The following is a 16,988-nucleotide window of genomic DNA, read 5'->3' as shown; positions in this document are numbered from 1 at the left end:
CCAGTCCAGGGTGTACCCTGACTTTCGCCCGAAGACAGCTGGGATAGGCTCCAGCAACCCTGCGACCCTTGTGAGGATAATCGGTAGAAAATGAATAAATCATGCAAGGTTAGCATAATTGCTAGACTGACCCACGACTGACTGAGAGTTGTCTGAGCTCAATTTTAAGATGTGTAGCGAAGCCTGTTGGATATCATTGTATGCGTTATTATCGAATGAGCCTCTGAAGTTGAACCACCATCATCAAATCTCAACGTACGTCGCAAGTCTTCCGTTTAGTGGTATTCAAAAATGTTGCTAGCTTGCGCATGTGTGCATGTATGCAAAGATGTATAAATATCTTGTTGGACTTTATCAAAACGTGTAACTACGTCTTTTGTATTGAATGAGGTCAAATCAATCGCAAGTCAAGAGTTGATGCTAGCGTAGCTATGCGAGCTAAGGTGCTAACTGTTAACATTATAACAGCAGCATCATGCTAGGTTAGCATATTTGCTCATCTTGAGCTTACAGCTCCTACAACTAACAGATATGAAATGAACGCTAGCAGAAATTGACATTTGCATCAGAGTTTCTTGGAAAATACAAGGCAGATCATTATAAGCAGCTGGTGGCAAACCTCCTGAAGTCCTACAAAACCCTTGGCTACAATATGTCGCTGAAGATAGAGTTTTTGTATTACCATTTAGATTTCTTTCCATTGAACTGTGGAGAAGTAAGTGATGAACCATCTGGGAAGCAGATTGAATCCAAACCTTTGTATACCAGGGGTTGGCTTTATTTTAAGATGTTTAGTGAAGCCTGCTTATTTTTTGTTACAAAGTGGTTCCAAAGGCTCATGTAGCTCAGAGGGCAATTCCAAAGCAAGCGTCTGATCTCCATGTTGAAGCAAACCAGGGAAGGAGGGGATTTTTTTTTAACGTTTGGCGCTCATAAACAAATGTGACAAATTCACTTTGGCGTAACTTCGCAGTCTACTGTACTTTTTATCATGGTCCTGTTTGTCCTTCAGAGTTCCAGGAATTGTCTTCGTTTGATTCATGCTAGCCATGTCACTTTGATGCTTCCCCGCCTGCCAGGAAATGCGACCCGGCAGCCCCGTTTGATCTATGCCACCTCGGAGCTTGCGCACGCTGCGGTCAGTCCGCCTTTCCATCACAGCTGTCTCCTTTGAAGACGTTTTTTGTGGTGCACAAAACACTTTGTAAACCTCAGTTGGCTTCCACACCCTCCTGGACCAATGACGCAGGATTTTGTCGTGTGCACCCCATCCTTCCCTCCTTCCCTCTCTTCCTTGCTGTCCATCCATCCTCTCATTTGCGCTGTCACCTCTGGGCGAACGTGACAACGTGAGCGCCTTCCACACCTGACACCGTCATTAAAGAGGTGACAGCACGGTTCCCCCACTCCTCGTCCCCCTCCCCCAGGGGCGTTGTCACGGTGACAGGAAGTGGCAGGCCCTTGCGTGACAGCGCTCCGACCTTCGGGTGCCGGGTTCAGGCGTCAGGCGTCACCCTCGCCTGTCAGGGTGGCCGCTTTCCACGCCGTCCTGCTGACTGCAGCGGAAAGAAAAGGAACGTCTTCCTATGTGAGATATACACACGTCAGCATCTTTGTCAGCATCCGTTAATTAGCGTCATGTGGAAAATATTTCAATTTTAAGTACTATTTTATTTGCTTTAATGACTGTATTTGTTATTGTTTTAATTATTTTTAAAATTATATTTGAGTGACTACCATATATTATTATTATTTTATATTATTGTTAATAATATTACTTATCATTACTTATTAGTATATATACGTATTTATAATTTTGTTATTTTTATTATTTTCAATTATTTTCAAGAACTGGACCGAGGGAACACCGAAGATGCACTTTGCGGGATTAATGATCAGTCCGTTCTTGTCGAGTCTCGAGAACAGCATGCGGAGGTGATGCAGGTGCTCTTGTTTAGACCGACTAGCCACCAGGACGTCGTCGAAATACACAAAAACGGACTGCATGTCTCTGAGCACCGCGTCCATGAGGCTGGAAGGACTGAGCGCATCCTTAAGTCCGAACGGCATCCGGAGAAATTCGCACAGCCCAAAAGGCGTAATGACGGCAGGGTGTACGGGCACCTGATGGTAGCCCTGCACCAAATCAACCTTCGAAAAGATCTTGCAGCCCGCGAGGTGCGCCGAAAAGTCTTGGACATGGGGAATGGGGTAGCGGTTGGGCGTGGTAGCATCATTGAGGAGGCGGTAATCACCACATGGTTGGAACCCACTGTCAGCCTTGGGCACGATATGGAGGGGGGACGCCCACGGGCTGTCAGAACAATGCCCAAGCGCTCCATATTGTCAAGTCAAGTTTATTTGTATATCCTTTAATCACAAAAAAGCCCTAAAGGGCTTAACAAGCAGGCAACAGTACATACAGTAGATAGTAGACAATAGACAACATCCCTGATCTGAACCCCCATCAGGGCAAGGAAAAACTCAAAACCTATTAGGGAAAAAGAAACCTAGAGAATCCCCCTTCTAGAATGACCAGGCTCCAATGGATGTCGAGGTTGACATGTGACAGTTAAATATAAACATAGAGTATAATAGTCCAGGTCCAAGATGTGATGCCATTAGGACAGTTGGGCAGCCGTGGGTCTTGGAATGATCACCATCCCTCTGCTGCAGCGCCTCCACAAGGTAGGCCACGTCAGATGTCCAGTTTCGTCAAGGCAACTTCCAAACAGCCTCTCCTGGACCCCCCCCTCCACCGGGGGGGGCGGTATGGGAGAGAGAAGGAGCGGCAGTCAAAACAGGCAGGGAATATTTTTAACTAAACACTAAAGTATAGAAATGAGTCTTAAGTCGGGACTTGAACATTTCTACTGAGGTAGCAGCTCTAATATTAACAGGTAGAGCATTCCACAACGTTGGGGCCCGAATGGAAAAGGCTCTGTGAGCGTAGGTTTCTAGACGGAGCATAGGGTACAATTAGGTCCACCAGATAAAAAGGTGCCAACCCATGTCATATTTTGTAAACCAGAAGCAGTACCTTAAAGTCACATCTTAAATGAACTGGGAGCCAGTGCAGGTTGGCCACGTCAGATGTCCAGTTGAGTCAGGGCAACTTCCAAACAGCCTCTTCTGGACTGGGGTATAGAGAGAGAGAGAGAAGGAGCGGCAGTCAAAACAGGCAGGGAATATTTTTAACCAAACGCTAGTGTAGAAATGAGTTTTAAGTCTGGGCTTGAACATTTCTACTGAGGTAGCAGCTTTAATTTTAACAGGTAGAGCATTCCATATCGTTGGGGCCCAAATAGAAAAGGCTCTAGAGCCCGCATACTTCTTTCTGGCTCTCGGGATTGTCAAAAGGCCGGCGTGTTGTAGGTTTCTAGACGGAGCATAGGGTACAATTAGGTCAACCAGATCCAAACCATGTCATACTGTGTAAACAAGAAGCAGAACCTTAAAGTCACATCTTAAAGGAACTGGGAGCCAGTGCAGGATATGCAGAAATATTGTCAAACTTACGCGTCCTTGTAAGAAGTTGTGCTGCAGCATTTTGTACTAACTGTTGAGACTTGCCATCGGAAGACCAGAAAGCGGTACCAGTGAACTCCGACTTGGCGACTGCCAACTTCGCAGGGTCGAGGCGGTGGGCTCGGGCGTGGACGGGGGGCGTCCGTGGCGTCAATGTGGTGTTCCACCAAGGTGGGGTTGGTGAGGCTGGGGAACTCCTTGAGGAGGCGCTGGAAGTCGTCGTCCTCTGATTGTGAGCAGCAGAGGCCATCGTACTGCCCTCCGTCCCAGACACAGGCGTGGGACGAAAGTGTGAACGCATCCACCAACCGGCCGTTCTTAATGTCCACCAATAATGTCCGTGTGCAAACAAAGTCCCACACAAAGTGCTGTCCGCCGAAGTGCAATTCCACCGCACAAGTTCCATAGGTCTGAATGGTGGGCAGGGGCCAGAGCCGGTCCGTGCCCGCCTCCTGCGATGTCTGTGGCTGTCGTGGCTGTCGAGAGTAAGTCCTTAACAGCCGGTTTGCTGTGCCTGCGCCCAGGGCCTCTACTGAGCGCAGGCCCCCCTGTTTCCTGCAACTTTATTGTGTCAGAGTGAGAGGTCTCACTTGCTCATATTTTGTATTTGCTGAACGTTTGTGGGCGAGTTTAAGAGCTAATATGTTAATAATAAAGAAAAATAGTCATACAAAAATATACTTGCTGACTGTATTGTTTTAAATAATGGCCCACAGCTACTATTATTATTAGTAGTAGTTATTACTAGTATTATTACTAGTAGCAGTATTACATGATGATAATATTGCTTATTGTGGTTATTATTGCTGTCATCAGGTATTATGAATGACTGATTATGAATGATTTATCGGGGTTCTTTTGACATGTTTGAGTTCCTCTGCTGCTGTCAGGTTTCTCCTTCCGTGTCATCCGTCAAGCTTTCTAGCAAGGTCACACAAGGTCAGGAGAAACACGGGTGCCTGGTCACGCTCTTCCTCCTCCTTGACCTGTTATGCTAATCCGACAAGAAGTGTTTTCTTGCATTCCTGCACTTTCCTGGCAGCTCCTTGCTGGCTTGTGTGTGCAGACAACGGCTCATTTGTCCCAGAGGAGAGGATGGAAGCGACGCAGCAGAGCACACCCTCCACATCTCCACACACACAAACACACCACAGTCTGTTTTACAGCGTAGTAAACATACCTGGATAATGGAACCTACATTTTTTTGCGTCTGGCATAAAAGTCAGAAAAAGAACATGATGGAATGAGTAAAATATGGTGGTGGTAGTGTGATGGTCTGGGGCTGATTTGTTGCTTCAGGACCTGGAAGACTTGCTGTGATAAATGGAAGCATGAATTCTGCTCAAGGAGTATGTCCGGCCATCTGTTGGTGACCTCAAGCTGAAAGCAACTTGGGTTGTGCAGCAGGACAATGATCCAAAACACACCAGCAAGTCCACCTCTGAATGGCTGAAGAAAAACCAAATGAAGACTTTGGAGTCCTGAGCTGAATCCTATTGAGATGCTGTGGCATGACCTTCAAAAGGCTTCATGCTGGAAAAGCCTCCAATGTGGCTGAATGACAACAATTCCTGGAAGAGACTCATTGCAAGTTATCACAAACGCTTGATTGCAGTGGTTGCTGCTAAGGGTGGCCCAACCACCTATTAGTTTTAGGGGGGTATCACTTTTTCACACAGGGACATGGAGATACAGACTTTTCCCAAACTGCATATAGTGTGTAGTTGTGTTATCACACACTAATGTACACTAGCGTGTTCATGCGTGTTGTGCTTTTCATGTTTGTCTACCACATTGGGACTCCTCTCTCCTGCGGCATCCATTCCAATCACATGCAAATGCATCATGGCCGATTATGCAAATGAGACAGTGAAACACTGTTCTAATGCTCCTGTTAAACTCACGCTGAGTATTTATGAATATTTCCTGCTTGCTTGTACTGCTTGCGTGTATTTGTGAATAGAACTGTCATGTTTGTTTTCACGAGCAGTGCAGGTGCAAGCGGAGCTGACCGGTCCTCACCTCTCAGGTCCTCCCAGCTCGCTGCACACGTGTCGGACATATGGTGTCCATCTGGACGAGGCCAGGGTGCCAGAATATGTGAATGGTTCATGTTTGAGGGTGGGGTGGAGGCTTTGGGTCATCTCGAAGCCAGCCAGGGGTGAAGGGAACATAAGATCCCCGCATTTGAGGTGTTTATTTATGACAAAGAAGGAGTCTTTGTGGAGCGGCGTGCCGTCAGCTTTGGGCTGCTGAGCCGTCACAGCTGCGTAACCTCAACCCTCGCCCAAACCTTCGTGACTGGTCGCCGTGCCCGCCCGGCGCTCCGCTGACCCGGAAGCACGTTAGCTCGCATCACCGAAAAGTGGAGCTGCCTCGGCGAATTGCGTGTCGTGTTTTTTTTTTTTTAGGTCTCTTTGTCTTTGTGACGTTGGAAAAAAAAACACTCAATTGTGTAATGTGGAATTGGGAGGAAACCGGAGTACCCGGAGAAAACCCACGCATGCACGGGGAGAACATGCAAACTCCACACAGAAGGATAGGATTGAACTCGGGTCTCCTAGCTGTGAGGTCTGCGCGCTAACCACTCGACCGCCGTGCAGCCTAATTCAATACCAAAGACATATTTTACACTAAAAGAGGTGATGAAGAAACTGCACGCTAATGGATGTCACTCTTCGAGCCCTTTTAAGCCATGATAACGGCCCCAAGGTGGCAGAGGTGCATTTGATTTTGAGGTCGGATCCAAATGTGAAAATTGAAAAGAAATTGTTATTTTCATGTAGAAAAACTCAACTCTTTTGTCCTGTTTATGTTGGTATAGTTGTTTAGATAGTTGTGTCACGTTCGCACTTGAGGGCTTTGCCATGCGACCCCGGGATGCAAATAACAGGCTAGCACAACAACCACTACAAAACAAGCCAAACCAAAGACAATGAAGCCACAAACGAAAGCGCACACACCTGAACTAAATAGGGAATGTGAAATTAGGGACAGGTGCGTGAAATGAGCCTGGATAGAGAAAACGGAAGGGAACAAGAAAGGAAGTAGTTATAAAATAAGGGCATGGACACCGGAACAGAGGCAAAGAAGGTAAAAAAAAGCTGTCACCAGTGGGTAACCCACATTGTGACAAGTTGAGCTGTAACATAAGCAAAACATTTGTGTTTAAGTGAAAGTTGTATCTTTTCACAATAAGCTGCTTTTTCCCTTTTTTAGTCGGGAACTGATATTTTCCTGAAACTTACGTATGTTCTACTACAGATTACTAGAGGATGCAAAAAGGTAGAAACCAATTTTTTTCTATGATGACAGACGGGAGTCTAATCTTTCTATCATATCGCAAGCCTCAAACTTACCACTTCTATCACTCACACAAACACAGGAGGTCCCACACACGGCAGACATGCTTGTTCTGTTCAGTGTTGCCAACTTAGCTGCTTTGTCGTTATGTTTTGCGAGTAATCAGACTTTTGGGAACTAGGTCGTGCAAGCACATGTCGCATCTTGTTTGTGACTTTGATAAAAGGACAAAAAGAAGCAATGGAAGGAAGTTATTGTGCAGTTCTATTTGTTTTGTTTTTCATGTTTTTTGTTTTGTAAATGCGTATGCAAATTTCAAAAATGCCAATAACTTTGCCAGATTGTCACACGGCGCCGGACTGCAGACGGGCTTCACGTCGGTATGATGTGAAAGACGTGTGTCAGGTTGTTTGCTGCGTGGCTTTAAAAGATTGTAAATGAAGTTGTTTGAGATCCATCAACATGGGCGGCACTCAAATGATGACGGATGGGACCCCGCCAATCGTCACTTAACGCCTCGACTTGCTCATCTAATGCTTCATGGGGCGCGTAAGGGATGATTTCACTCACAGCATTTATTACCAGTTTATAGATAGATAGATAGACTTCCTTTATTGTCATTGCACAAAAACACAGTAGTGAAATTGCCAACGAAATGTCGTTGCCTGGCTCCCATATAATAGCAGACACAAAAGAAGATAAGTAATAATAAATAATAATAATAATGTGGAGAATAAATAGATAGAATAGACACTAAATATGAACAACATAATGTAAAGTGCAGCGTGAACAGTAAATTGCCCAAATAATTTAAATCATTTAAATAAATAATAATAATGTAAGTAAGATAGAGGGGCTTATTTGGCATTGAGCAGTCTGATGGCCAGGGGGAAGTAGCTGTCTCTGAACCTGGTCGTCCTACAGCGGATGCTGCAGAGCCTTCTCCCCGATGCCAGGCGAGATGCAGTTTTCATCCTTTCAAGAAGAAAGGCAAATTTAGTGAATTGTTTTATCTTGACAAAAGGAAAAAAAAATCACCCGAGCCTCAGAGCTAAACGTCTTCAAGCGTAACTACATAAGGAAAGATTGGTAACATGAAGTAAGGCCAGCCTACCCCATTCCTTTTTGCCAAATTAGCATATGCAAATGTGACTGACACGCTAACTCCAGCAGCCTGGGGAACCTCGCTCCATACACTTTTGTTGCAATATTTACATCAAACTTCAGTATCGTGCATTAACAGGACTTGGACAGGTTGGAATGAATGAAGTCTTGTTGAGTTCACTGTGGGAACGGAACTGCAGGAGTCTGTTGGAGATGGAGCTCTTAATAGCATTAGGAAGTGTCTTCAAACTTTTGACAGTCAAAAGAATGATCTTGCTTAATAGTGTCAGCAAGTGTCTCCAAACTTTGGACTTTTGACTTGACAAAAGTTTCACTTTCACTTTCATTTAGAAACATGAGAAAATGTTTCCAAACTTTTGACGGTCAAAAGTTTAGAGATACGTTAATATTTAATAGCATGCCAAAGTGGATTAGGCTAGGTAGGATTAGGTTAGGGTTAGGGTTAGGGTTAGGGTTAGGGTTAGGGTTAGGGTTAGAGTTAGGGTTAGGGTTAGAGTTAGGGTAGGATTAGGTTAGGGTAGGAGTAGGTTAGGGTTAGAGTTAGGGTAGGATTAAGTTAGGGTTAGAATAGGGTTAGCGTTAGGGTGGTATTAGGATTAGAGTTAGGGTAGGGCTAGGATTATGGTAGGGTTAGGGTAAGGGTAGGGTTGGGGTAGGGGTAGGGGTAGGATTAAGATTAGGGTAGGGTTAGAGTTAGGTTTGGGTAGGATTAGGATTAGAGTTAGGGTAGAGGTAGGATTAGGCTAGGGTTAGAGTTAGGCGGGTTGGAGTTGGGGTAGGGGTAGGATTAGGGTAGGGTTTAGGGGGTTAGGGTTAGAGTTAGGGTGGTTAGGGTAGGGTTGGGTTAGGTTTAGGCATAATGAGCCATTGCTTGCACATTGACTTCGTCCAGAAACGTAAGGAAAATGGATTTTCCAACCTTTGGGTTTCTGCATATTTGGATTCATATATTTTCTTCTCTCCTTATCTGACAGCCACGGCAATGAGCCCATTGTGCTCCCCTCCGCATCTCCAGCCGCGGGGCTCGCCACGCCGCTGTGGCAGTCTTTTATTGTGTTTGCACTTCCGGTACCCTCAAACCCCGCCGAGCCAATCACGGCGCAATCGCCTGTTGCCATGGCGACTACCTGTTAATATTCCAGGAGAGTTTTCTCGGTGGTGGGGGTAGATGGCCGCGCTCCTCCTCTCCGGGAGAGAGAAATCGATTCCTGCAGGAGAAGAGAGAGAGGAAAAAGAAAAAGTATTAGCGTTCAATGCTGGACCACCTGCACATCATCACCATGGTGGATCCGTGTGACCTAATTGACCTTGACCTGTCCGTACCAGGGGGCTTACCGCCACTCAGGATGTGCATCATCTTGCCTCCTTTGTGCGACCAGCATGAGTTTTACAATTGACCCCCTGCTTCTGTGGCTGCGTTGCAGGGTCCGGCATGAAGGAATGCCACCCTCCCTCCGAGTGGCGTTTCCTGAGGGGTCAAACAGAAGCCATTATGGCCTCTGGTCTCCATGGACGTTTTCTCCATGGCGTTTTCCCTTGCCCAAAGACATTTGACAAATGTCACCATAAAAAGTTAGTGAAGCTTGGAGAAAGTTCATTAGGTACACCATCTAATACATTTGAACCCATCCGAAGCCCATTTGGACTACGACACTGGGACTACGACACTGGGACCATCACTCAGTGCGGTGTGCCTCTGCGCCACAAAAACAAATTTGTATTTGTGGCGCTCCACTGCTGACAGGAAGTGAGGTCACAAAGCCGCTCTTCATGTTTATGGTGACCCAAGCGGATCAGATATTCCATATGCGGGCGCGAAGGAGAGATAAGACGTCGTCGCCGCCGCAGTGGGAGGTGTTTGTGTGTCTTTGTGGTTCGACGCCATGAATAATTCACCAGCAGTCCCGATAAGAAGAGAAGGGCTCGGGCGGGAGGTGACGGCTTGACGAGTGTGAATTATTCAGCCTTGTTTTGTGAAGGCGAGGCCTCGCTGCGACGTTCAAGGAAACGAGAGCGGAATTCTCGTTTCCTCATGGGGTTTTTCTCGTTGCTGTTTACGCCAGGAAAAACAAGATAGGGAAGTAGCTGCTTAGGTGTTTGCACGCCGCTTTACGGGATTAAATACTCAAGCTGGTTATCATGGTAATTTTCCATTGTCTAAATATGGCAATGGTACCAAAATAACACCACTTTTTGGCAGCCTTCTGTCGGGGTGCAAGTGCGTAGTACCTAAAGGGGCGGGGTTTGACAGCATGCAGTGCAGTGATTGGTGTACATGACTGATATCTGATGTTGTGACTGACACAATGGGCTCTAATTTTGTGGCGCAGCGCAAGGTGGCGGAGCGTGGCGGAGCGTGGCGGAGTGTGGCGCATTCCAGGCAGTGGTAATTTTGTGCAACCAATTTGGTAATTTGGTAAAATGGGCTATGCTGAGATGGGCGTGGCAGTGCACTGGGGTAGGTGTCCACATTTTCAGCTTTAGCACAGTGGCAATTTGGTGAAAAAACATTCTCGCCAGCTCTCGCCACCTGGTCTAATCGAGCGCAGGTAATGTGGTAAATTGCATAACGGGTGCACCTTGCACAAACGTCACCAAAACTTCACAGGCAGCTTTTTCTGGAGATACCATGAATATACCATCAAAGGTTCTCCTATTGGGCTGCACGGCGGTCGAGTGGTTAGCGCGCAGGCCTCACAGCTAGGAGACTCCAGTTCAATTCCACCCTCGGCCATCTGTGTGGAGTTTGCATATTCCCCCCCGTGCATGTGTGGGTTTTCTCCAGGTACTCCGCTTTGCTCCCACATTCCAAAAACATGCTAGGTTAATTGGCCACTCCAAATGAATGGTTGTTTGTCTATATGTGCCCTGTGATTGGCTGGCCACCAGTCCAGGGTGTACCCCGCCTCTCACTTGAAGACAGCTGGGATAGGCTCCAGCACCCCCCGTGACCCTCGTGAGGATAATGCATGAATGAATGACAAGGTTCTCCTATTTGGCCATGTATGGCTACCATCTATTATATATGGGAAAACATGCAAGATGGCTGGATTAGCCCGATGCTGTGTTTAAGGATTAGCCTGATGCTGTGTTTAATGTAACTGTCAGGAACAGACGACATGCCCCACCAGGTGACGTACGTGGTGAATGAGGCGCACGTCGGCCTCTGATGGCAGTCCATCTCTCCTCCCTCTTTGCCACTTGCACCGGTGGGAGGGATGGAGGTGTGGGTGCGTCGCGCTGCGCCATACTGCACTGCTCACGAAAAATTGTGCAAAGTGCATTGGCCACACCATTTTTATTTTATTTGTATTTATTTATTTTATTTAACATTTAGACAACAAACGTATTTAAGTTAAATTAACTCAAGTTGCTCTTTCATTACCAACGCCGACTGGGAGTGTTGGAATCGTCTTCCTGTCACTCAGAGTCTGTCTGTCCTCCCTCTGCAGGTGTGCTGAGCCTGCCTGAGAGTCTCAACCTCCATCGGGACCAGCAGCGCTCGGGCCGGGGCTCCGACGGGGGCGAAGGTCATGGCTACACGCAGGCTGAACTGCGCACGGTTGAGCAGTCGCTGCTCGCCACGAGGGTGGGCAACATTGCCGAGCTGAGTAAGTATAACTTTTTTGCCGCTTATCGTCACGATGGTCAATGATGAAATAAATATATCGGTGATGAAATCGACAAAATTTTACTTAATTATTTTTTGTGAAAGTTTAAAATGTTTTCCTTGTGATTTAACATTAATTACATAATATTAGAATTATCAGTTTAATTGGCGTTAATTTCATTTTGTGAAACGAGTGGCGCCACCTACAGGCGGGCCAAGGCATTGCACCACCGGAGTCACAAAGTCAGTTGCTTTTTTTAATCTTTTTCTTTATTTTAAAGAAAAGTCAGGACTCTTGAAGAGATTGAATTGTTTTTATTTTATTACACAGTTTTTGTCACGCCCTGTGTGGGTTTGCACGTGACAGGTTGAGTTTGAGTTACCTTCTTGGGCTTTGGTTTCCGTTTTCAACTCTTTTTGTATTGGACTTCCTCTTTTGCCCCGTCTGCCTTAGTTGCCATGGTTACCCACACCTGTCCCTAATTTGTCCTCTATTTAGTTCAGGTGTGCGCTTCTCCCTTTGTGGGATCATTGTTGTTTGTCCGTCAGCAAGTTGAGTTGCCTTTTCTTCTGCTGCTATTATAGCCAGAATAAATATTATTTACCTGCATTTGGTCCTGCTCTCTGCATCCTGGGGTCGCACCGCAACATAGACATGCCATTTCGTGACAGTGTTCCTACAATTATTTTAAATGTACAGTATTTTATTACTTTTTTGTAAATCAATTTTTTTACAAATGTTTTCTACTTATTAGGTTTTATGTTTTTATTTGTTTTATAAATGTATTTGTATTTCCTGAGATAGTATTAAATATGAAATAATGTATACAGCATATAATAACTTATGTCAATGTCAGTAGTGTGCACTGAATGAAATGCAACAGCTTGTTATTTTGCTATTTTTCCTGCACTAACGTCCTGTATATCAGAAAAAAGCAGATTTAAAAAGAAATGTGTTTCTAATCTACATACAGTATGACACTAACCTCTAATTGCACTTTAATGTTCGCTATTTCAGACGATTAGGGTGCTCTTCCCCTGGCTCCAGCATGCTCACCCCTCCCCACCCCCTACCCCCCACCCCGATAACACCCACCAGTAGCCAGCGGGCAGGATATGTTCTGGTACAGCTGTTCTAACACCTGCTGATGTGGAACCTTTGAGTCCAAGGTCAGCGCCCGCCAGGCATTTGCAAGCCCAAAACGACAAATATCCCGAATATGAAGCGACTGGCTGCGCATGTGTCGCCCCGGTGCATGTCTTCTTCTTATCAAGAACCGATTCTTCACACTCTCCCGGTCCTGCGAGAGCTCTTAAAGCAGTCAATCAAGCTCCCGCAGCGTGCTCCATGATCCATATGTTGTAATGTTCCCCAGGGATTGGAATGTCTTTTAATGGAATAGCCACTTACTGGCAGAGATTCGCTCAGATGTGTCAAATTTCATCTCCAGGCCATCTATTTTTTAACTCCGGCCTACGTCATTTGTCTTCATCCAGCAATGTCTGACCTTCTTTTGTATTTGTGTCACACACTGGAGAAGGCAAGAGATGTTAAAGTAACATACCTTGGAACCTTACTGCGAGAAAAAGTTATTCCATTATCTCATTCACTACGTAGTAGACTATTTCATCAACCGATCCCAACAATGCATTCACAGCTTTTACTTTTCTTTTGTGCAAGAGGCTGACACAGGTGATGATGCAACACCTCAGTAGTGAATTGGGCTTGAGGGCAATTTTAATGCCATGAGAATGGCAACTAGGTGGCAGAAGCGCATCATGAGAGGAAGCAGAAGAGGAAGCTGTTAACGGCCCGCCACACCACAAAGATTCATTCATTCATTCATTTTCTACCGCTTTTTCCTCACGAGGGTCGCGGGGGGTGCTGGAGCCTATCCCAGCTGTCTTCGGGCGAGAGGCGGGGTACACCCTGGACTGGTCGCCAGCCAATCACAGGGCACATATAGACAAACAACCATTCACACTCACATTCATACCTATGGACAATTTGGAGTGGCCAATTAACCTAGCATGTTTTTGGAATGTGGGAGGAAACCGGAGTACCCGGAGAAAACCCACGCATGCACGGGGAGAACATGCAAACTCCACACAGAGATGGCCGAGGGCGGGGACCGAACCCTGGTCTCCTAGCTGTGAGGTCTGCGCACTAACCACCAGACCGCCGTGCCGCCCCACCACAAAGATGATGTAGGGATCTTTTAGCACAATAATTGTTAATTGTCAATTGTTATATTTGGAATAAAAAAAAGCATGTTTATGTTGGTATAGTTTACCTATGGTAAACTATACCTATGCTGTACTCTGGATTACTAAAAATGGCTGGGATTGAATGAGTTAATATAAAACATTATAAATAAATAAAACATTCATTCATTTTCAACCGCTTATCCTCACAGGGTCGCGGCGGGTGCTGGAGCCTATCCTAGCTGTTTTCAAGCAAGATGCGGGGAACACCCTGGACTGGTGGCCATCCAATCACAGGGCACAGAGCCAGCCAATCACAGGACACGTATAGACAAACAACCATTCTTCGGGCGAGCCAGCCAATCACAGGCACATATAGACAACCATTCCCACCCACATTCATACCTATGGACAATTTGGAGTGGCCAATTAACCTAGCATGTTTTTGGAATGTGGGAGGAAACCGGAGTACCCAAAGAAAACCCACGCATGCACGGGAAGAACATGCAAACTCCACACAGAGATGGCCAAGGGTGGGATTAAACTCGGGTCTCCTAGCTGTGAGGTCTGCACGCTAACCACTCGACCCCCGTGCAGTCCTTAATAAACATTTTGTTTATTACGGACTGCAATTCTTAAAATGCTATTGAAATATTACATTTGCACACATTCACAGTTAAATCCCACTGAAATAAATTCATTATGATGTTTAGAAATGCACATTTGAGTTGTATCTCGTACCTAATGAAGTGCCCCCCATCGGACATCTTCAGAATTTATTGCCGTTGGTGTTCTTGGCTCTTGCGCGTCCTCCAGCATGCTTTTGGCAGCGCCCCCGAAGGCAGGAGCGTCATTCCAAGAAAACACCAACAAGCACAAGGACGACGACAGGCGGTGAAGATCTAAGCGCGCTCGCCAAGGCTTCGCTTGAAACCATGAAGCCATTAAGCCCAAACAAGATTGTCCTCGTTTTCCCCACAAACACCATTGCTCCGCCTCCTCGCACTGGGATGTCCTTGTTCCTGCACTCTCACCTCTGGCTGACGCGAGGGAATGAACATTAGTGATCTTGAAGTTATTCAAGATGGACATGCTCTGGCAGTGACCCCAAAGTGGGCGGGGCCACACACGGTTGTTGTGTGTATTTATATTGATATAAATATCCACAGCACAGTTGGTCATTCTGGGTTGTATTGTTTCCGCATATGGGGTGTTTCACCACTCGTTTAACATGCTGGCTAATCAAGAGCGCAAACTGAGAAGACGTTCATTAAACGCCGCAGTGAGCAAAAATAAATAATTACACAGAGCTTTTAAAGAGCCTGAGAGTGCTTCTAGTGGGAAGAATCTTTCACTTCGGATAGACAGAGGCTACGATGGCAAGAGGGCCTTGTTTGTTTATGATTAACTCGTTCAATCCCTGCCATGTCCAAAGACAGTACTGGCCATTGAAGACCATTTCGCTCATCTTTCAAGGCATGCAGAATATTGTCTTCTATGGCTACATAAACATGGAACCTACCAAAAGAAAGACTGGACTCCCATCCTCTATCAGAAGAAGAAAGTTTGTTTCTACCTTTTTCCGTTCTGTAGTAATCAGCAGTAGAACATAGGTAAGTTTCAAGGAAATATCAGTTCCCGACCTGAAAAGGGAGAAAAGCAGCTTTTTGTGACAAGATACATTTCTGGCATAACTTTGACACAAATATGTCAAATATCTAAACAACTATACCAACGTAAACAACACCAAAAATGGATTGTTTTACATCAAAGTGACTATTTATTTACAAATATAACACCCTCAACTCTGTATTGATTAAAATTTGCACCTGCATTGATTAAAATGTATTCAAATTGACTTCTGCATGCTACACTCCTCCACGCTACACTTCCTCCTCCCTGTCTTAAAAGCGCTCTGAAGTGTTAATTAGTGTTCTTAGTGGAGAGTTGCATCATCGCCTCTTTTTGCCTCGCACTAAAAATATGTCTAAATGCCAAGTTGGGATTGGGCATTCAGGATTATGAAACGTATAAATACGTCTTCGGTAGGGGTGCTCCGATTGATCGCCCCTCCGCCGATCAGCTCCGACCCCGCTGCAGCATTCAGACTAACCATGTCTGCAGTGTGGGACTTCCTGTCTTTGTGAGAGTGATAGAAGTTTTGCGGCCTGCAAAACGTGCCTCAAAAAATGTCTTTGAAAAGCTTAGATTGGGGGCAAGCCCCGGTCTCAAGCCGCTGTACTTGCTAGTGTGGGCAAATTTGGGTAGAATAACGCCTCCGTGATGTGGGGTTTGGATTTGGGAGCATGCAGGGGCTACGTGGGGCTACAGATGACAGGGAGTTGGCTGCATCTACGCTTCAGAAGGCAGCGGATGCGGCCGGAGGGGCCCAGCAGAGGTGAATAAACCTGCTTTTTATTCAGGATTTCAGTGAATAGCGTGAGAAGACTAGAAATAAATGCATTGTGAAATAGAAAAGGTGCCTTGTGGATACCAGTATATTGTTCATGTTCTGGTAAAACAAGCATGTTGGCTTTGTTTGGCTTGGAATAAGCTGTGGAAATAAATGTTACCAAGCTCAGTAGCTCTTGGACATTTTCATGGCAGCATAAAACCCTGATCGGAAAAACATCTCCAGTCTGGTGTTGAAGTTAAACGATAAACAGAAGTGGCTTTTGAGGTAGAGCAGTTCCGGAAGGTTGATGGTTCGATCCTCACTCCCTCTACCCAGTCACTGTCATTGTGTCCCTGGGCAAGACACCTCACCCACTTAACCACCAGTGCTTCCTGCATTGCTGTATGAACGTGAATGAATGTTTGGTGGCAGCCACGTTTCCATTGGACAACCCCAGGGCAGCTGTGGTTCTTGATATTGATTGGTAGATTACCACCACCAGTGTGGGACTGATGAGTGAATGAATAATGGCTTCACTTCACTGTGAATGGCTTTGGGTGCCTTGAAAAGCACTATAAATAAATCGAATCACTATTATTATTATTATTATTATTCATTTTCTACCTCTTGTCCTCACGAGGGCCGCGGGAGTGCTGGAGCCTATCCCAGACAAACAACCATTCACACTCACATTCATACCTATGGAAATTTGGAGTCGCCAATTAACCTAGCATGTTTTTGGAATGTGGGAGGAAACCATATTGTTTTTCTTCTTATTATTATTATGATTATTTTCCATCGTATATTTTGTATAGTTGAGCT

The 16,988-nt window shown here is 45.7% G+C and overlaps 1 protein-coding gene across 3 annotated transcripts in view; it reads left to right on the top strand.

The window, feature by feature from the left end:
- The window catches only part of LOC131124858 (ankyrin repeat and BTB/POZ domain-containing protein 3-A-like), a 101,667-nt gene that overhangs the window by 55,303 nt on the left and 29,376 nt on the right, over positions 1 to 16,988 (top strand). For all 3 annotated transcript variants that reach the window (XM_058065761.1, XM_058065760.1, XM_058065762.1), the window contains exon 3: positions 11,409 to 11,567. In XM_058065761.1, the coding sequence (XP_057921744.1) occupies positions 11,409 to 11,567 (159 nt within the window). The remainder of the gene's footprint in view (positions 1 to 11,408; positions 11,568 to 16,988) is intronic.

This window comes from Doryrhamphus excisus, chromosome 3 (assembly GCF_030265055.1).
Source record: "Doryrhamphus excisus isolate RoL2022-K1 chromosome 3, RoL_Dexc_1.0, whole genome shotgun sequence".
Classification (NCBI taxonomy): Eukaryota; Metazoa; Chordata; class Actinopteri; order Syngnathiformes; family Syngnathidae; genus Doryrhamphus; species Doryrhamphus excisus.
This window is presented reverse-complemented; position numbering and strand designations above follow the sequence as displayed.